Here is a 21635-nt window from a genome sequence, read left to right as displayed (position 1 = left end):
GGGAACACAAGCAAGGGGAGTGGGAGAGGGAGAACCAGGCTCCCTGCTCAGCAGGAAGCCTCATGTGGGGCTCGATCCCAGGACCCTGGGACCATGACCTGAGCGGAAGGCAGACGCTTAATGACTGAGCCACTCAGGCACTACAGGAAGCTTTATTTTTAAAGCTAAATGTCCTTTCTGTGTGTGTGAGTTAGACCAAGATGGGCAACACTGAGCTAAATTTCTAGCTGTATATTCTCTATCCTTAGAGGCTTTGCTTTTGCTCTTAGGTGGTTGGTTAGTTTAATGCTGCTATCTGAATAATCATGCTACAGAACTAATTTTTTTTAATTCAGAAACTGATTGGAAGTGGTTGGTTAGTTTAATGCTGCTATCTGAATAATCATGCTACAGAACTAATTTTTTTTTAATTCAGAAACTGATTGGAACAATGGAGGAAAAATTCCAAGCAAATATCAGACTGACCATTGTGATATTACAGAATGAGGCGACTGACACCCTAACCATGTCTGACTCCATGACCATAATTGAGTCTTAGAACCAAGAAGGCAAATCCACAATTACTGAATGTTTCATGCCTGCTTTTTTCCAGCCATTCAGCTGGTCAAATTTCACAAATGAAATCATGTCAACTGTGAATATTAATATTGCAAATGAGGAAGATGTGGTGGTTTATGCTCCAGAATATTTAACCAAACTTAAGCTCATTCTTACCAAATATTCTGCCAGGTAGGTATGTCAGAGTGCCTATGTCCTCAAAATTTACATTTAGATCACTCTTTAGAAGCTTTGCAGCCTCATCTTTTCTGTTGCTGGGTGGTGGGTTTTTTTATACAGAGATCTTCAAAATTTAATGTCCTGGCAGTTCATAATGGATCGTGTAAGCAGCCTCAGCCGAACCTACAAGGAGTCCAGAAATGCTTTCCGCAAGGTGAAGAAAAAAATCTCTTTTCTTAAGACTTAAAGCATAAGGAGTACATGGTTATGAAGGCTTGCCATGTACGCTGCTAGAATGTGGCGAACTTTGCCAGGAGTCAACATGCCAAGTGTTGGCTGCTTTGCCCATATTTTGGCTATGTTGCCTAGCAAAGCCAGCTTTCATGGGCTTTGTCCTGCTCTGGCACCAAGATTCAATTTCTCTGGAAGGAGTTGCATTTGGTTATGGGAGCAGTTTGTGGGAGAATACTGGCTTGGTTTTTTGTTGTATTGAAAGTAATTGCAAGGGTATATATTTCAGATAATTTGACTGTCAGGTGCTTATATACAGCACACTAGACATGCAGACAGATGGACTACATTGATGTAGACAATCCACTGATAGTGCGCCTACCTGGGGGCAACCGTAAGGCCTTTCATTAGGCTGTACCTTCACTATTTAAACAATAGTGAGGGGAGATGACAGGAGGGATAGAAGGAGACATTTTGGCAAATGTACTGGTTGGTGTTATGGAAAGGAAATAACTGCTTATTTGAAATTTTTAGCATTTACTCTTTGAAAGAAAATGTGGGCAAATTTTTAAAATTAAAGAATGTTAAAATGGCATCTCGCGCAATTTCCCTTACTTCAGTTAATCCCCTCGTTAGTACTTAAATTTATATATGTACAGCTCTTCTAAGTACTGGAAGTTCAGCTAAAACATTAAAAAACAGGAATGTGTTTCCTTGTATACCAGATTTCTCCCCTGTTACATAAACTGAACATTACTTCATGTTTATGTTTATGCAGTCGGAACTATTATGTTTTTTTGTTTGGTTTTGAGGGGAGGGCATTTTGTTGTTGTTTTCTAAAGCTGTCTAGAAGGATATTCACCTGTAATAGCCGAAAGTTCTACTGGGACATGCTACCGAAAATATACCTTATTTTTGGATTATTTATAAGTAAACAGTCCAATTGGATTACATTTTGTCATGGGTGAGGACAACATGCCTTGTGAGGAGAAGCAATGAACATTTGCAAGAACTTAGGGGACATAAAGAAAAGAGTCCTGTGGAATGTGTGTTCACCTTTGCTGTGGCCATCTATTTGTGGTCAGATGTCATTTCCTTTCTCTTACCCATAGGCCCTTTATGGCACAACATCAGAAACAGCAACATGGAGACGTTGTGCAAACTATGTCAATGGGAATATGGAAAATGCTGTGGGAAGGCTGTATGTGGAAGCAGCATTTGCTGGAGAGAGTAAACATGTGGTAATGTTTTCAGCATGACACTCCTATCAGTTCGTGGCTTGCCTCAATGTGCAGTTACAATAGTTAAAAATTTGGCTCAAGTTTTACTGATTGGCAGAAAAATCTTGGAATCATGATTTATTGTTATTTTTTAGTGACTCCCCCTCACTCTCCCAAGGGTCTGGTTATGTTTCTAATCTTAATATTGTCTGATCCAAAACCAATTGTCCATTTTCTGGAAGCAGTGTATCCCCGGTGCCCACTCATGTTCTGTTGATAGAGACATTTGTAAATTCTTCTATTAGCAAGATTGACCAAGAATCAGTGTTTTCTGAAAAATGTTGAAAGTAAGCCAGGGTTTATTTGAGATACTAAAAAAATATACTTCATTTTTCATTGTTACTGAAATGAAGAGGATGGAATTTAAAGTGAAAGAAACTTATTAAAATACTACTTCTTGCTTAATTGAACTACTAACAGTGATGACTGTTTTATGTGAATTCTTTTATGATCATGGAAACCATTACATTCTAAAGATGACTTTTTAATTAAGGTGTGTGTAAGACTCTGTTTAATCCTTAGTGTTGGTAGTAGCAAGAATCCTTGAAAAATATAATGATCCCCATATATCCATGTGTTTATGTCACAGTTTGTCTATAAATACATGTTATTGAGTTCTGTAAAGACAGCTTATAATCCTATTTTTTAAAATTTGTGTTACCAAAAAAAGTAATTCATGTCCTAAATTTGTCTTCTGTTTCTGTGGTTTAAGGTTGAGGATTTGATTACACAGATCCGTGAGGTTTTTATTCAGACTTTAGATGACCTCACTTGGATGGATGCTGAAACAAAAAAGAAAGCTGAGGAAAAGGTAAATTATTAATTAATTTTAAAAGGCAGCACTAACTATTAAACAATTTCTTTACATGAAAAGATGAACTTTTAAGGAAGTTCAGGGATTCCATAAAATGAAAGCAATCTCCTTCAAGATGTCATTTCCAGGAACAGTTTTCGTGGATAAAGATTTGTTTCTGTGATTTACACCTTTTATTATCTTGAGATAATAAAAACTCCTACTCTCCATATTCAATTCAAAATTTTGAAATATCCCCAATTTTCCTTTTTTTTTTAAAAAGGACTCTTCAGAAAACAAGAAGGAATCTTGTATGAACAATAACTATCTGAAAAATACTATCAGTGATTCATACTATTTCTCTTTTTATACAACATATCCAAAAGGATTCTACCAAAGCCTAAAAATATCCTTCCAATTTTTAATCACAGATTTCCAGCTCAATTTTGAAAACATGCCTTATTTAGATTTTTATATGACCTAGTGAGAAAAATTCTAAATTTCTGTCAAGCAAAGGTAAGGTGATGTATTACTTGAGTATTACATGGTGCTCTACAGGTAGAGAGATATTGAGGGAGCCTTCGTGTAACTATTCCTCTCTACCCCCATTGTGTACCTGTATTGGGACTCCTAATATCTTGCATAAGAACAGAGGTGTCAGATGTTTAAGAAAGTCTTGGGTTTAAACTCACTATGATTATTTGTCTTGATAAGTATAAAACTAAGAGGAACATGTCCAGTGAAAACTGTATATGCTTTGGGAGTAGTATTCACATACAGTCTGATAATTCCACTCCAGTTGGGGTGGCAAGAACAGACCATTCTTCAAACTGATAAAGAAAGATTTTATGAACCTATTATAATATGAAAGCCAAGCTGTAGTCTAGTTGTTTTCCAGGATTAAATCATGTGAAGGGACTGCCATTTTCGGCTATCCCAAAGCTGTGGCTGGGTTAGGTCTGAAATTTATGCACTGCAATATACCTACCTATCCATCACTGACTGGGTCCTGACATTCAGGCTGGATTTACTCCTTTTGTGTTCTGGCTCTCTGTGACATGGTTCTGTTTGATGTGGCCAGCTGGATTGAGCTTGATCATCATTTCCCAAGGTGGTATTATAAGCCATTGGACCCATAAGTAGTTCCATAAAAAAAGAGTCCCTGTCTCAAAGAATTTAGGAAATTACTTCCTGTAGGAAGGCTTCCCTGCCCCCACCTTATACTAGGTTACATGCTCCTAGGGTATGATTTTCAGGCACCGTATCTAATACTTATTACACGTTAGACTGCAGTAAAGAAGTCTGCTTAACATTTTTGTCACAGTATTTACCCAAAGTATTTGACAATAAATCCTTTTTATGTAGACCTGTTTCTATAGAGTTTGTGCCTCTTAGAACACTCATTGGGGAAGTGTCTTCTAGAAAGTAAAAAACCTTCAAGAGGAGGCTGTTTGTAATGGGCAGTGGTGTGGAAATCTACAAGAAATCGGACTTGGCCAAACTGACTTATTGACACATATCCTGTCTGATCTGCTGCGGAAATCCTGTGCTTATGAAACATATTTGTAACATAATTAAATTATTTAAGAACAATATAATATGATAGAATCAAAAGTCAAATATCTTTGAGAAAAATGAGAGAAATAAAAAAATGGAAATAGAAATCATAATAGGAAACAAATAGCAATAATGAAATAACAAAAGTAAACAATTCTAAAATAATAAAAATAAAAGTTAGAAATGTAGTAAGCAAGTGGTCAGTGTGAGCTGGTATAACAAGGAAAATCCTGTTCTCTATTTATTTAAATAATGCCATTCACTTAACTGTGGGAAGGTAGGTACACTGGGTTTGGAGACCAAAAGAGAACATACAGACTCCAGGACTCAATATTCAGAAGGAATATTAGTACTAAAGCTGTAAACCCATATCTGTTTTCTGAGCTAAGTCAGTGAAGTGGAAAGATAATTATAAGTTGCTAGAATGGAAGCTCTAAATATTAGCCCTCCTATAAAATTGAAGAAAAAAAGCCTTTCAGAGAAAAAGTTCATAGAAGTACAATACATGTGGAATGATGCCTTGTCAGTTTTCATTTTGGTTTTTTGGGAAAGCTGGAACCTATGAAAATAGGGTATTAGAAGCAAAATTTTGGAACTGTTTCTCGTTTATTTTGGACTCCAGTGAGAAACCATTTCAAAGATCTCTATCTAAGTGTTGTCAAATACTATTTTTGTAAGCAATATGGATCAAATTATTCGATCGCTAGTCATGGCAAATTATAATGTTTGCATTTGGAAGTTACACAATCACCCTTACATTCAATGTTTTCATTTTTCCTAGGCTCTAGCCATTAAAGAAAGAATTGGCTATCCCGATGACATTATTACAAATGAAAATAAACTGAACAGTGAATACACTGAGGTAGGTCTCTATGAAGACTGTGCTGGTGATACCTAGGGTGGGTGGGAATGTCATTTCTAGCTGTGGGGTGCCAGAAGTGATGTAGAATGGCCTAAACCCGAAGGTCTCGTTATATAAAGCCTTTTACGCTGAAGACAAAACTGCATTTTAGTTTTAGCCTTTTGTTTCATCGGCCTGGTTCATATTTGGGTTTTGTTATTTCGGTTTCCATATAGTCCACTGAAGAGTAGTGGGAAAATCTCGTGTCCTTTGAAATGCATCAAGGGCGGACATCAGAGTGTTGAGCAACAGGCAGCACTCGGTCTCCTTATTTCCTCTCGTATAAGCCCAAAAAGTCAAGTCTTCCATTTTCCTCCACTTTCCAATTATTCCTCCATGGGATAAAAACCAGGTCATGCCTCTGTATTGATAAAATAAAACAAAACAAAAACCTACTGTTTGAAAACCAGAAGCAGTTTTATTCCCCTCTGGTAATGTAACAGTGAAAAGAGAACAGAATCAATTCAAGTCACAACGCTGTTGATTTCAGACCCAGTTGAGGGTCCTGTCGCTCCTTGTGGTCCCTGCAACTCCTTAGAAACCCAGGCGGCAGTAAGGTGATTCTTGCCCAGACCTGGGGATGACAGTGATTACTAATCCATTGATCCCTCCCATGCGGGTTTACAAGCCACAGTGTCCTCTCGTCTCTTTCCATTTGTAGAAAAGCTTGACTGTTTCTTCTTGTAGATGGACGGGCTGCAGCATGTGAGGCCTGGGGGTGGCGGTGTCTTTGTCTCAGGAGTCAGGTGGCTAAGAGCAAAGACTCACAGACAACTATTTGGGTTCAAATCCCAGCTCCTCCACTCACCAACTTGAGCAAGTGACTTAGTTGTCTGCCTTAGTTTCTTCAGCTTTAAAATAGTGCTAATAGCCCATCTTCGTAAGATTATAAGGATTAAAAACGTAATATATATAAAGTGCTAAGAACAGTGCCCAGTACATAGTAGGTGCTAAATTAAGAATGGACTCTTGTCTCACCTATCATGTAAGGGCTAATGTCAATATAGGAAAGCTTGTCAGACACTTGGTTTCATTGATTAGTTCCAGAAGAATAGGCTAAAGTAGTGATTGAGTTAGAGCACCAGTGACCTGGGATAGAGAACTAGGCTAATGAGAATTCAATCCTTCTTTGGTAAGTTTTAATGCTGTCTGTTAACTTCATTAACTGATACGTTTAAGAACATATCCCTATGCTTTTAGCAAAAATTTTGATTACTTTTCCCAAAATCTTTTATGTAATATAGTTGAACTACAAGGAAGATGAATACTTTGAGAACATAATTCAAAACTTGAAGTTCAGCCAAAATAAACAACTAAAGAAGCTCCGAGAAAAGGTGGACAAGGACGAGTATGTATATTCGTTTCTTGTATGTTCATTCAGAAAAGGGCCTTTGTCCCTCTCATTGTTGGGTTAAGAAAAAGAAGTCGATTTAAAATAATGTTTAAAAAGTGCAACGTCTGTCAACGGAGTGAGTACCTCCACATCTAAGACTGTCATACTAGACATGGGTCAAAGATTTAAGAAAATATAAAATTTTTTTATGAAGTTGTCCTCAGGCTACCCTATTTCTTCGTTTTTCTCTCATTTACTGCCTATCTCCTCTACTCTGTCGACAAGTTCCTCAGGAATGCCTTAGCCTGGGTAACCCAGCGCTCCCACAAGCCTTCTGTGACGCTGCACTTGCGGTACTGAGAATGGTCTTAGCCCAGTGCCCACTTGTTTTCCTTGGGTCAGTCATCCACAGCCCCATCCCCTTCCTAGTCTGCTCTGTGTAACACCCTCAGCCTTGTGGCAGCCAAATAGGAGATCATGGGAGTTGCCTCCAAATGCTCTTCATCTCTGCTTATTAGGGGCACTCGTGCTTCATATGAACATTAACATTAGTTCAGCCTCGAGTTTTCAACTAATTAGGTGTGGTTAACATATTTACCCACATGGGTTTCTGCACTTAGATCCCTAGAGCTGCTCATGTTGACTTTTTCTTGCCAGGCTCTTAACTCTTGGAGAACAGGGGCTCTCATTCCTTTTGCCTGTTCAGCACAGTGCTGAACACATAGAAAGTTTTCAGCTGAAACCGAATGAATGAATGAATGAATGAGCAAATGAAAAATAAACATACTAACTTGATTTGTGTGGTAATGAACAAAAATAATGTGCCAGTGAGTTGCTTGGTTTATTCGCATGTTCATTTATTTTTTCACTTATTCATTTATTAAATTAATATTTTAGAACACTCAGTCAAGGTATCATTGGGAACTAGGAGATTGAAGGTGAACTTTGATTATATTATATTACATCATCACAGCAGAGGGTAGGAAAGGCATGATATAATAAGCTCTACCACCAGAAAGGAAATGTGCTGGGAAAGGTACAAAGTGACAGGGGACTGTCTGATGGCAGGCTGTTCTGTTCCCAGTTAAACCAAGTACAGGTTGGACAAAATTCCTAAACGACAACGCCGATACATTTCAATCCCTACAGAGCATTTTGAACCTGTCAGGTACCCCATAAGAGAGTCTGATTTCTTTTGCTGACTTTGGAGTTTATAGTGCAGCAAATGTTGTATTGTCTGGTGCTAAAAATAAGGCTGCAGAGGCTGGAGAATGTCATGCCCTCGCTAGCAAAGAAGGAAGGAGAATGGGTGCATATGGTTTGTGTTATAATCGGTTGTGAAATCCTATTTCTGGAAACCCACAAAAAGTCACCAAAAAGAATATTCATGGGTAAATTGATAATCTGAGAAGTTTCTTACAAGTCTAGAGATTTTCATTTCTTTAAAAATACATATGCTTACAATTAATCATTGCCAGTACTGTATAAAATATCTACAGAGAAATATTGTCAGGTAGTGTTTCTGAAAATAGCGAATATAACCTGCACCCATATGACACCAGAAGGATGCTTCATGATTTTAAAAATGGTTGAATTATTACTTGATATTTTCCTTTTAAGTTAATAGAGTCCAAAGTTCTGTAATCGTTTGGTAATACAGTTTGCATTTTTCATTCCCTTTCATCATATGTGTTGGTTTTCTCCCGAGTCCTCTTACCCTACAATAATCACAAGTAAAATCCCTGTACAATATATTTTTTAAAAGATTTTACTTATTGGGGCACCTGGGTGGCTCAGTGGGTTAAAGCCTCTGCTTTCAGCTCGGGTCATGATCCCAGGGTCCTGGGATCGAGCCCCACATCGGGTTCTCTGCTCAGCAGAGAGCCTGCTTCCCTCTCGCTCTCTGCCTGCCTCTCTGCCTACTTGTGATCTCTGTCTGTTAAATAAATAAATAAAATCTTAAAAAAAAAAATTTTACTTATTTATTTGGGAGAGAGAGAGCATGAGCAGGGGTGCAGCAGAGGAAGAGGGAGAAGCAGACTCCCTGCTGAATGGGGAGCCTGATGCAGGGCTTGATCCAAGGACCCAGAGATCACGACCTGACCTGAAGGCAGATGTTTAACTGAGTGAGCCTCCCAGGTGCCCTTACACTATTTCAATGAATGTTGCATCTGCAGAATGCATAGCTCAGTAGAACCTTTTGGGTCCTTCCCTTGGTTGTTTCTTTTTTGTGGTGTACATAATACTAAAGTTATAGTTCCATGTCTTTGTTTGAATTTATACATGCAGGTAACTGCCATCCTAATTACAACATGTAACATCCCCATTCCCGTAAGTTTTGTTTGGTACCTCTTTCCACTCGGTTCCACCACGTGGGTCCTTTTGTGTCTTTTTTCTTTCACAGAGATGATTTTGAAATGCATCCATGTTATGTAGATCTTATGTCTGTCTCTTGTATGGGAACCATTGCAAATCATTACAATATGTGATGTTTTGTGTCTAGCTTCTCTCATGAAGTTCTTTTTGGAGACGAAGAACCAATAAAATTAGCAGTGAAGCTTCTGGAAAGAATTTGAGATTCCATAATGGGACAAAGGGAGGAGATGTTAGGATCTTGGCAGCAGCCAAAATGGACTATTTTGTTGCCAACAGAATGGTCTGGGAGAGCGTTAAAATTGGAGCATGTGCTGAGTTGGTAGGAAGGAATTGGTGATCTGTGGAAAGCAGGGAAGCAGGGTAGACACCACTGGGGGATACCGGAGGTGCATCCATATTTCTCTTGGAAGAGCTGGTCTTGACTTCCGCCCCAGCTAATTGCTGTTGTTTGGCTTTCTTGAGTTTTGCTCTGTGGGTCTTGAACCAAACCTGCAATACCATGGAATCGTTCTCCAGTTTTGAGGCCATTTCTTTCTGAAGACTGGGAGTGGGGTATGGGTTCTTGCTGGACAAGAATTCCAGATCTGCGCAGTTACTCAGTGAACATTGTTCGTTTCCTTTGGGAATGCTTCTGGAGCTTTCCTTTAGAAGGGTCCCCTGAGCCTGACATCAGAGATCTGGATGTGTTCCCATGCTCTGGTCCTGTGTCAAGCCTAGAGAATTTTTTTAAAGACACAGATCGAGTCCTATTATTTCCTGATGAAAACCTTTCAGTATATACCTGTTGCCTGTCTTACAAAACAGGTACAAGGCTCTGCATTCCTCTCACTAGTTCTCTAGAATTCCTTGAGATTCTCCCCCTAACCCCGCCCAGTGTTGCCCAAAGCTCCAGCCATAGGAATTACTTTCAGTCATTGCTGCATGTTTTCTTCCTCCTTGTTCATTACCTGGGACCACCCTTTCAGCCTTTGTTCATCTCACAGAAACCTACACATTGTTGGACTCAACTGGAACATTCCTTCCTTATTCATAGTACCCCCTTGCATTTTTCTCTTCACCTCGTGCCTGTGCTAGCCCTTATTGAAAGCAGAAACCATATATTTGTGTCTCTAGAGTTGGAACACTAGAATATAGACCTTTCCTCGGTATTTGTGGGGTTCATAAATGATATGATAGCCAGTTTGTGATCGTGCTGATGAAGTTGACTCAGCCGCTAAGATAAAGATTGTCACATCCCACCGTTTCACCATCATAGTTAGTGAAGTTAAACAACAGCTTTCTGCTGTTATCACTGTTTAACAGATTCAAAAAAATTGAGAAAGTCAGGAAGTGTGTCCGTGAAATACCTGATTTAATCATTTCGCTAAAATAGCCTTCTGCCCATTTGAGCAGCTGATAACTGCGAAGGGCATGGATTTAAATTTTTAAAAAGCTTGGTTCATGCGGTTTCTGAGTGCCTAGTATTTCCAAACTTATCTGAAACATTATGTTCTCTGGGTTTTTGGTGCCAGTTTGTAAAGAATTTCAAATATGTCATATTATCAGATAGTAATAGTGCTCAATGGAGAATATAATATCTACTGGCAAAGTTAATTAGATATGATCTCTAATGATTTACTTCCAGTAACATGATTATTCAATTAGAGTCAATAGAGCTAGCAAAACTCAAAAAAGAAAACAAAATGCACAACAACAAAAAAAGAACTCCCTTTCTTGTTTTTAGACTTGATGTTATTTTATTCATTTCCTAGGATAGAACTTTCTGTGATATCATTGTTCTGTGGCAGTGTTTGTAAATCATGACCACTGAACCATGGAGTTACTTACCATAAACTAATAAGACTTATTTCATTGCTGTATCTTTCCCGCTGTTATGCATCAAAATAAAAACACAGAGACATTGACAGGAACCAGTTCAATAGGCATTTTATTGAGCAGCTGCCGTGTGCAAAGCACTGTGCTACGCACTATAAAGGATACAGAGGAATAAAATGTGGCCCTGCATCTCGGACCTCACCATCTAGGGAAAGAAGCAACTGAGTAACAGTTAAATCTGATAAAAGGCAGAGTTTTGTTGGTGCTGTTGCAGAGAAACAAAGTGCTAGGAGAGCACTTTTTTTTTTTTTTAAGATTTTATTTATTTATTTGACGGAGAGAGGTCACAAGCAGGCAGAGAGGCAGGCAGGGGGCGGGGGCGGGGGGGAAGCAGGCTCCCTGCTGATCAGAGACCCTGACGCAGGGCTTGATCCCAGGACCCTGGGCCAAAGGCAGAGCCAAAGACAGAGGCTTAATCCACTGAGCCACCCAGGCGCCCCAGCACCTTTTTTAAAATGACAATTAAACCTTCAAGTATTAATGAAACATTCTCTGGAAGGGACATGTCAGCACTTACTTATTTACTTTTTTTAAAGATTTTACTTATTTATTTGAGAGAGAAAGTGAGAGACAGAGCAGGAGCAGAGGGAGAGGGGCAGATGGAGAGGGAGATGCAGACTCACCGCTGACCGGGCAGCTTGATCCCAGGACCCTGAGATTATGACTTGAGTCAAAGGCAGATGCTTAGCTGACTGAACCGCCCAGGCCCCCCAACATGTCAGCTTTTAAATTAATAAGGAAGAGAACAGAGGAGTCACAGGAAGCAAAACAAAACAAAACAAAACAGTTGGTTCATTTGTCTTCATCTTTATTTCTTCAAGCCTGCTGTTGTTTTCTAGTCTGTACTAGTTGGGTGGCGTCAGTCCCTAAAACAAGCGGTTGGTCCTCCTGAGGCTGGCTGCCCAACAGCTGTGTCTGTCTGTGGTTTTTCCTGAAAGGCCAATCCCACCAAACATGGCGGGGAGGTTGGCACCCTGTGAAGTGACATCGTCGTTTTGGCACTACAGTGAGTCATGAACTCTCTCAGTGTCCTGGAGCTGCCATTTACTACCTGTGGCCCTTTAAAAGGCATGTAGTTACCTGATTTATAAAACAAGTGGGTTGATTTAGACTGTATAACATTTCTAAGGTTCTTCCTAGCATTAAAATTCTATGGCCCTAACTGTGAAGGTTTGATAAGAGCCAAGAAGTTTTCCTCCTTGGCTTCTGTACATCAAGACACTCAGGAGAAAAGGAACATAGTCACCAGAGGTAGGGAAGTACCTCACTTCTTTCTAAAATAACCCTTCTGGGTACGCGTAGGTGGCTCAATCAGTTTAGCATCGGCCTTTTGCTCAGGTCATGATCCCAGGGTCCTGGTATCAAGTCCGGCATTGGGCTCCCTGCTCAGCGGGAAGCCTGCTTCCCCCTCTGCCTGCCATTCCCCCTGTGTGTGCTCTCTCTTTTGCAAAAATAAATAAATAAAGCCTTTTAAAAAATACAAAATAAATAAATTAATATATTTTTTTAAAAAAACTCTATTCTGATGTTTCCCCTTCACTAATTATTTCTAGAGTCAGACTTCTTTTCATGAAGTCCTGTATCAGTGAGCTTGGTTATCCAAAGAAAAAGAGCATGCAAGGCTATTATATTATGTATGTGTGCATTATATATATTATGTAAATTATATATGGGTAAATGAGGTGGTACAGAGGGAGTTGGTAGGAACTGTCTGGGGTGGGGGTGCAGAGTGACAGATTCTTGAGACACAAATAAATCTCCATGAGTGTAGGTATGTGGGGAAGGTTTACAAAAAGGATTATTTGGCTCATCAAGTATTACTGAGCCAAAAAGACAGAATAACTAAGCTAGACCAAACTTGAACAAATCATTCTCCTTCCCTACGGCAATATCTGCCTTGAGATGCTTGTGTTCTACGCATGTTGTAATAGATTAAAATTTTAGTTTTCCATCTTGTATGTTCCCATTAAACTGACAGGCTTTATGCTTTTCCAGTCTGCCTTAGGACCATAAGCAAAACACATTTTATCAGTAAAAACACTTCTGTTTTTTTTTTTTCCAACATTTTATTCATTTATTTGACAGAGAGAGAGAAAAAAAGAGAACACAAGTAGGGTAAGAGGCAGAAGCAGGATCCCCCTCAACACCAAGCAGAGAGCCAAATGTGGGGCTGGATCCAGAACCCAGGATGGTGAACTGAGCTGAAGGCAGACGTTTAACCTCCTGAGCCATTCAGGAGCTCCTTGTGTCATGTCTCTAAACTCTTCAGTGACCCAAGGTGTTGAATATAGGCTTTTCCTTATGTTTTATTTATTTTTTTTTAATTTAATTTTTTTTATTAATTTTTTATTTTTTATAAACATATATTTTTATCCCCAGGGGTACAGGTCTGTGAATCACCAGGTTTACACACTTCACAGCACTCACCAAAGCACATACCCTCCCCAATGTCCATAATCCCACCCCCTTCTCCCTAACCCCCTCCCCCCAGCAAACCTCAGTTTGTTTTGTGAGATTAAGAGTCACTTATGGTTTGTCTCCCTCCCAATCCCATCTTGTTTCATTGATTCTTCTCCTACCCACTTAAGCCCCCATGTTGCATCACCACTTCCTCATATCAGGGAGATCATATGATAGTTGTCTTTCTCTGCTTGACTTATTTCGCTAAGCATGATACGCTCTAGTTCCATCCATGTTGTCGCAAATGGCAAGATTTCATTTCTTTTGATGGCTGCATAGTATTCCATTGTGTATATATACCACATCTTCTTGATCCATTCATCTGTTGATGGACATCTAGGTTCTTTCCATAGTTTGGCTATTGTAGACATTGCTGCTATAAACATTCGGGTGCATGTGCCCCTTTGGATCACTACATTTGTATCTTTAGGGTAAATACCCAATAGTGCAATTGCTGGGTCATAGGGCAGTTCTATTTTCAACATTTTGAGGAACCTCCATGCTGTTTTCCAGAGTGGTTGCACCAGCTTGCATTCCCACCAACAGTGTAGGAGGGTTCCCCTTTCTCCGCATCCTCGCCAGCATCTGTCATTTCCTGACTTGTTGATTTTAGCCATTCTGACTGGTGTGAGGTGATATCTCATTGTGGTTTTGATTTGTATTTCCCTGATGCCGAGTGATATGGAGCACTTTTTCATGTGTCTGTTGGCCATCTGGATGTCTTCTTTGCAGAAATGTCTGTTCATGTCCTCTGCCCATTTCTCGATTGGATTATTTGTTCTTTGGGTGTTGAGTTTGCTAAGTTCTTTATAGATTCTGGACACTAGTCCTTTATCTGATATGTCGTTTGCAAATATCTTCTCCCATTCTGTCAGTTGTCTTTTGATTTTGTTAACTGTTTCCTTTGCTGTGCAAAAGCTTTTGATCTTGATGAAATCCCAATAGTTCATTTTTTCCTTTGCTTCCCTTGCCTTTTGCGTTGTTCCTAGGAAGATGTTGCTGCGGCAGAGGTCGAAGAGGTTGCTGCCCGTGTTCTCCTCAAGGATTTTGATAGATTCCTTTCGCACATTGAGGTCCTTCATCCATTTTGAGTCTATTTTTGTGTGTGGTGTAAGGAAATGGTCCAATTTCATTTTTCTGCATGTGGCTGTCCAATTTTCCCAGCACCATTTATTGAAGAGGCTGTCTTTTTTCCATTGGACATTCTTTCCTGCTTTGTCAAAGATTAGTTGACCATAGATTTGAGGGTCTATTTCTGGGCTCTCTATTCTGTTCCATTGATCTATGTGTCTGTTTTTGTGCCAGTACCATGCTGTCTTGATGATGACAGCTTTGTAATAGAGCTTGAAATCCGGAATTGTGATGCCACCAACGTTGGCTTTCTTTTTCAATATCCCTTTGGCTATTCGAGGTCTTTTCTGGTTCCATATAAATTTTAGCATTATTTGTTCCATTTCTTTGAAAAAGATGGATGGTACTTTGATAGGAATTGCATTAAATGTGTAGATTGCTTTAGGTAGCATAGACATTTTCACAATATTTATTCTTCCAATCCAGGAGCATGGAACATTTTTCCATTTCTTTGTGTCTTCCTCAATTTCTTTCATGAGTACTTTATAGTTTTCTGAGTATAGATTCTGTGTCTCTTTGGTTAGGTTTATTCCTAGGTATCTTATGGTTTTGGATGCAATTGTAAATGGGATTGACTCCTTAATATCTCTTTCTTCTGTCTTGCTGTTGGTGTAGAGAAATGCAACTGATTTCTGTGCATTGATTTTATATCCTGACACTTTACTGAATTCCTGTATAAGTTCTAGCAGTTTTGGAGTGGAGTCTTTTGGGTTTTCCACATATAGTATCATATCATCTGCGAAGAGTGATAATTTGACTTCTGCTTTTTTAAAATAAAGTTTTTAAATTTGAATTCCAGTAGAGTTAACATACAGTGTTCTATTCGTTTCAAGTTGTGTAGTGATTCAGCCATTTTGTACATTACTCGGTGCTCACTGTGATAGGGGTAAAACATTTCTGCTTTTTAATTAGCATCCCAGGAAAGTTTGGTTTGGTTTGGTTTTTAGAGGGGAGGGGAAATAAGGGAATTCAACAATTTAAAGGTTGACGTTTTAAACTAGGAGAATTTTGCAAAAGAATTCTGGAACTTTTATACTAGTTTGCTGTCTTGAGGGGATGATGTTCCATTGGTCATAGTTCTTAGTGGTCATGGCTGTCTACAGCCTGCATAGCCCCAGTGCCTCACCTAGGCCTAGTGCTTCCCCCCACCCCCAGCATCTCAGGAAGAGAGGCTCTTCTCTCTTGGAGGACGCATTGAGTGCCTCTCATGTTCCCAATACTATTCTAAGCCCTAGAGATAGAGTTGCAAGCAAGTAAGACTATATTAAACTAAAAAGTTTCGGCATAGCAAAGGAGATAATCAACAGAATGAAAAAAACAACCTATGAAGTGGGAGAAAATATGGACAAATCATATCCCTAAAAAGATGTTAATCTCAAAAGTATATAAGGAACTTCTAAAACTCTCTAACAAAAGAACTAATAAGCCAATTTAATAATGGGCTAAGGGCTTGAATAGTCATTTCTCTGAAGAAGACATACAAACAGCCAACAGACAAATGAAAAGATGCTCAACATTTCTGAGTAGGGATGGAATGTGGATCAAAACCACAGTGAGCTCACACATCACTGCTGTCAGGATGATTATGACAAAACAGACAAAAAAGACAACAAGTGTTGGTAAAGGATGTGGAGAAATTGGAGCCATTGCACATCTTTGGTAGGCATGCAAAATGGTGTAGCTGCTATGGAAAACTGTATGGAGGTTCCTCAGAAAAATAGAAATAGAACTACTGTATGACCCAGCAAGCCCACTTCTAAATGTATATCCAAAAGACTTGAAATCAGGATCTTTAAGGGATATTTGCCTTCCCGTTTTTATTGCAGTACCATTCACAACAGCTTAGACATGGAAACAACCTGTTTCCATTGACAGATAAATGAATAAAGAAAAGATGGTATATGCGAACAATGGAACACCAGTTAGAGAAGGAGATTCTGCGATATACAACAACATGGATGAGTGAATAAGCCAGACAGAGAAAAACAAATACTACATGATTCCACTTACATGAGGTATCTAAAGTAGGAAAATTCATAAAATCAAAGAATGGAATTGTGATTACCAGGGACTAGAGAAGAGAGCGGTTTCCAATCAGCAGGTATAAAGTTTAGGTTAAACACGATCAATAACCTCTAGAGATCTTCTGTACAGCGTTGTATCTACAGTTTACAGTAATGTATTGTCAACTTCAGTGTGGTAAAATGTGTTAAAAAGATAAATCTTCTGGTAAGTGTTCTTACTACAATTAAAAAAAAAAAACATCACTGCCTTCATGGAGTTACTGTGTAATGAGCTAGACAGACAATAATGTCAAATTATAGCGTTGCTAAGGGTTATATGGGAAGGAAGAAGTTTCAGTTCTTTCCTGAAAGATCCCAAGATTATTCTAAATTAGGAAAATCATCACCAAAAGAAAATTCTGACAAAAATGATCCATCCACCCATGTATTTCTCAATTTGGGAATTTCTCTGAATTTGGTATATCACAAAGTGGAGGTAGCACGCATCTGTACATATACACACATACAGTTATTGAAGACTAAAAAGAGTGTGCCTTGTTGCCAAACTTAGAAACACATGCAATTGGTTGACTTCCCGGAAGAAAACCAGGTTAGTGATTTCTATGGCCTTGGGTTGAAAGAGGAGTGAAGAATTCTCCCAGTGTCATGTCAGAATAGGAGTCCTGGCTCTCACCTCTCTGATAATCAGATGAGTACTAAAGTTAACAACTCTTATGCAGCAACAGTGAATAGTTTAAAGGGGTTCTTTGGTCCTATTGTGCTTTTACCTTTGGGTAAAAAAATATTGCCCTTTACGGAACAGTGGAAAGAGCTTGTACTTTGTAGTCAGGTGAGGGAAGGGGGACTGTGGGTTAAGATTCTTGCTCTGCCACTTACTGTGTAAATTTAGACAACCTGCATACTATCTCTGAGCATCAATGATTCCTTTATAAACTGAGGAAAATAACATCTATTTTTGCCTTATGGGGTTATTCTATTATATATTATATAATGTGCCTGGCATATAAGTTAGATGCTCATTAAAAAGTAGCTGTTGTTATAGTGTGGTCATGATGGTCTTCTAGAATGACTTCATGTGGTGTAGGGGTTGCATCCTGAAGTGCATTAGGGTAAGGGGGAAACCTAAATTTGAAGCAGTTTTAAAAGGAGCACTTTCAAAGGGGCGGTCCAAGATGGTGGCACAGTAAGATCCTACTGAACTCCTCTCTTTCCATAGACACACTGAATCTACAGCTACATGTGGAAGACCTAGAAACTAGCTGGACAGCTTCTTCATGACAAACAGTAAAAGGCCCAAACTGAGAAGGATGGGAGAGGGAGATAGGTGATCTTGCCAGAAACCCATCCCGGGTACGGTGACCCCCAATCAGGAGGGATCTCATAAATCCAGAGCTTCTTCCTGAGGCATGAGGGGTTTGTTACCCACATCAGGCAGCCCAGCCCGTGAGACCTGCAGTGGAAAGATGTTGGCTATGAAAACTAACGGAATTCAAATCCAAGAGGTGCAAAGGGCTGGAGGGAATGGAGGTAACACCCTTAAAGGGCTCACCTGCAGACTCAGTTCTCTCCAGGGATCAGCACAATAGTAGAAGTTTGAAAAGGGCCTAGACTCTATGTGAAGGAAATTCATTTGCTAATCTTACCACATCTATCAGAGGGCATGGGCCTGTTGGGACTCTGTAGTGACAGAGGCGTGGGTTGGTGCCAGTTTTGCTCTCTTTCTACCTTGATAGCATACACTAGGGGCCTCAGCTATGCCTTGTTAGCCTACCTCAGAGTGCCATTCTACTGCTTTGCCGAAGCCAGATACAGTATACACAGAGGTGTTTCTTAATTAGCTGGCTCTGGTGGCCAAGGGCCTGTGTTCCTGGATTCCCCAGGACTTTAACAGTTTGAGAAATGGTTTTTGGTAGGCAACCACCCCAGGGCACTACATAGACCAAAGATTGAAACACACCTCCAGTATTCCTATGGAAAAAGACCCATTTTGTTATCCTGGAGCTTCAGTCTAAAGGGCAGACTTCAAGTTTGCCACAAATCTAGAGGCTGTGGAGGTGCTCGCAGAGAATGTAGGCTGGGGGACGCCATCTTTGTGCTCTCCCTCGGCCTCTACCACATCTCCCCAGTACTTCCCCAAAAGGAGCTTACACACTTTTCTGGAGTCCCAGTTTTTGTAACTGTAGCCCAAAGACACCTGCAGATCATTTGGTCTGGGGGCCAGCAGGATTTATGATTATTTGTCCTTCAAAGCTGTATATACGTGCACACTTTAGAAATTGCTGCCTGAGGGTCTTCCCATCAACCTGAAACTGGGTACTAAATAAGATTCCTCCCTTTGAAGCACGGACAGGTCTTGGCACACCATCAACAACTGGGATCTATGAAAATAAATCAAGTTGCTTTGATAATTACAAAGGTTGGAAGACAACAAAGACCTAGGGCAAAGCTGAACAATAAGGTTCCTCTCCTACACAAAGCCACTCCTTCAACAGTTTTTTGCCTAATACATAGAAACAAACAGTGTAGAACAAAATGAGAAATTAGAAAAATATGTTCCAAGTGAAAGAACAAGTTAAAACCTCAGGAAAAAAGTCTCAGTTGAAATGGAGTTAAGTAACCTATCTAATAAAGAGTTAAAAGTAGTGGTCATAAAGACATTCACCAAACTCAAGAGAGAAATGGAGGTGAAAGGCCTGTATACTGAAAAGACATGGATGTCAGAAATTGAAGATGACACAAGTAAGTGGAAAGATATTCCATGCTCCTGGATTGGAAGAATTAATGGTGTTAAGATGCCTATATTACTAAAGCAATTGACAGGTTCAGTGCAATCCTTATCAAAAAGCCTAGGCAGTAGGCTCTTTGACATTGGTCTTGGGAATGATTTTCTTGGCTCTGACTCCAAAAGCAAAGACAATATCAAACTAAAACCTTCTGCAAAGGAAACCATTAAAACAACAAAAAGTCACCTACTGAATGGGAGAATATATTCAAAATCATTTATCCAATAAGAGGTTAACATCCAAAATACATACATAATTATTTATATGTGTGTGTGTATGTGTATGTATATACACATAATCCAATAAAAAATAACATAAACATTTTCCCAAACAAGACCTACAAGATGGCTAACATGCTCAATGTTACTAACCAGGGAAATGCAAATCAATCCTAATGAGATATTACCTCATACCTGTTAGAATGATGATTAAAACAGTAAGTTGTTGATGTTGAAATGACGGAAATGAAATGATGAAAAAACAGCAAGTGCTGGCAGGGGAACTCTCATGCACTAGTAGTGGAATTAGTAGAAGTGTAAATTGGTATAGCGACTATGGAAGACAGTATGGAGCTTCCTAAAAATACAAATGGAACTCTACTATATGACACAGAAATTTCAATTTTGGTATTTATTCAAAGAAAATAATAACACTAGTATAGACAGATATATGCACCTGTGTATGGATGGGAGCTTTATTTAGAAGAGCTAAGATGTGGAAGCAACTTAAGTGTTCATTGATGGGTGAGTGGATACAGAAGATGTGGTACATATATGTGTATGAATGTGTATATTTATACATATACATCATCTACACACATGCACACACACAGTGGAAAATTACTCAGCCATAAAAACGAGCAAAATCTTGCCATTTCTGGCAACATGGATGGAATTTGATGGTATTACACTAAGGGAAATGAGGTAGACAGAGAGAAGCAAATACTGTTTGATTTCTCTGATATGCAGCATCTAAAAAACAAAAGCACAAACAAAGCTCATGGATACATAGAACAGAACGGAGCTTGCCCGTACAGAGGAAGGCTGGAGATGGGTAATAGACAGAAAGGGATTAAGAGGTACAAATGTCTAGTTATAAGATAATTAATTAGTCACAGGGAAAATGTACAGCATGCTGATTATAGTCAATAGTGTGTGGTGCATACTTGAAAGTTGCCAAGAGCGTAAAAATCACCACAAGAAAAAGGGGGGAAAATGTTCATGACTTTGTATGGTGACTGGCAACTGGATTTATTGTAATGGTCATTTTGCAGTGTATACACATATCAAAGCATTCTATTATATACCTGAAACTAATATAACGTTATATGTTAATGTTTCCTCAATTAAAAAAAATTAAGGTTTCTGACCCATGAAAGCCGTATATCGTTTCCACGTTTTTAAATCTTAATTTCTTTCCATGGTGTTTTGTAGTTTCCAGCATCCACTTCTTGCACGTCTTTTGTAGAATTTATGCTAAAGTGTTTTAGTCTTCTTAGTAGTACTGTAGATAGGATTGTTTTCTTAATTCCTTTTTGGATTGTTCATTGCTAGTGTACATAAATAAAAGTGAGTTGTGCATATCGAAGATAAGTAAATGAAAAGCACTTACATTTTTAAAAACTTTGGTAATGGCGTTCATCATGGTCCTGAAATTTTATATATTGCACAGATTAACGGCTCAGAAGTAGGGGGTTGTAATGGAAGATGAGAAGCTCCCCTTTCCCTTTAGTTTACATACTCCTTTCCGAGTAGAGTCACTTCGCGTATAAGTGTATTAGATAAAAGTCAAAAAAGCATGCTGTGCCTCAGTTTCTATACCTGAAAACTGGAAGTGTCATCTGTCTTCTGTGACTGCTTTGAAAGATGAATGATAGTATCCGGGACGCTCCGAAGGCTGGGTCAGAGACAATGAATAAATGTGAAGGGTTACAGTGGTTACTGCGGCTTCAAAATGAGAATTCTCCTTTCCAGGAGCACTTGAGGAAAATAGAGGCTGACTTTGAAGGAGTTGCTCTGGGACCACTAGATGCTGGGAAACCGAACACTTTCAGGGAAAGGGGCATTAACCGTTTTGTTGTTTTAAGTCTGAAAGTTACACATGAGCGGGTGAAAGAGGAGTTTCACTCCAGGTGCTTTTGCAATCCGGTGGGTTTGTTACATTCAAAAGGCTGG

General features: G+C 39.2%; 1 protein-coding gene across 3 annotated transcripts in view; it reads left to right on the top strand.

The window, feature by feature from the left end:
• The window catches only part of MME (membrane metalloendopeptidase), a 100626-nt gene that overhangs the window by 53341 nt on the left and 25650 nt on the right, over positions 1-21635 (top strand). For all 3 annotated transcript variants that reach the window (XM_059163704.1, XM_059163706.1, XM_059163705.1), the window contains exons 11-16: positions 593-729; positions 838-931; positions 2061-2189; positions 2941-3039; positions 5360-5440; positions 6724-6827. In XM_059163704.1, coding sequence (XP_059019687.1) covers positions 593-729; positions 838-931; positions 2061-2189; positions 2941-3039; positions 5360-5440; positions 6724-6827 — 644 coding nt within the window. The remainder of the gene's footprint in view (positions 1-592; positions 730-837; positions 932-2060; positions 2190-2940; positions 3040-5359; positions 5441-6723; positions 6828-21635) is intronic.

The sequence above is a fragment of the Mustela lutreola genome, chromosome 2 (assembly GCF_030435805.1).
Source record: "Mustela lutreola isolate mMusLut2 chromosome 2, mMusLut2.pri, whole genome shotgun sequence".
Classification (NCBI taxonomy): Eukaryota; Metazoa; Chordata; class Mammalia; order Carnivora; family Mustelidae; genus Mustela; species Mustela lutreola.
Note: the sequence above shows the minus strand (reverse complement) of the source record. Positions and strands in the feature narration are given on the sequence as shown.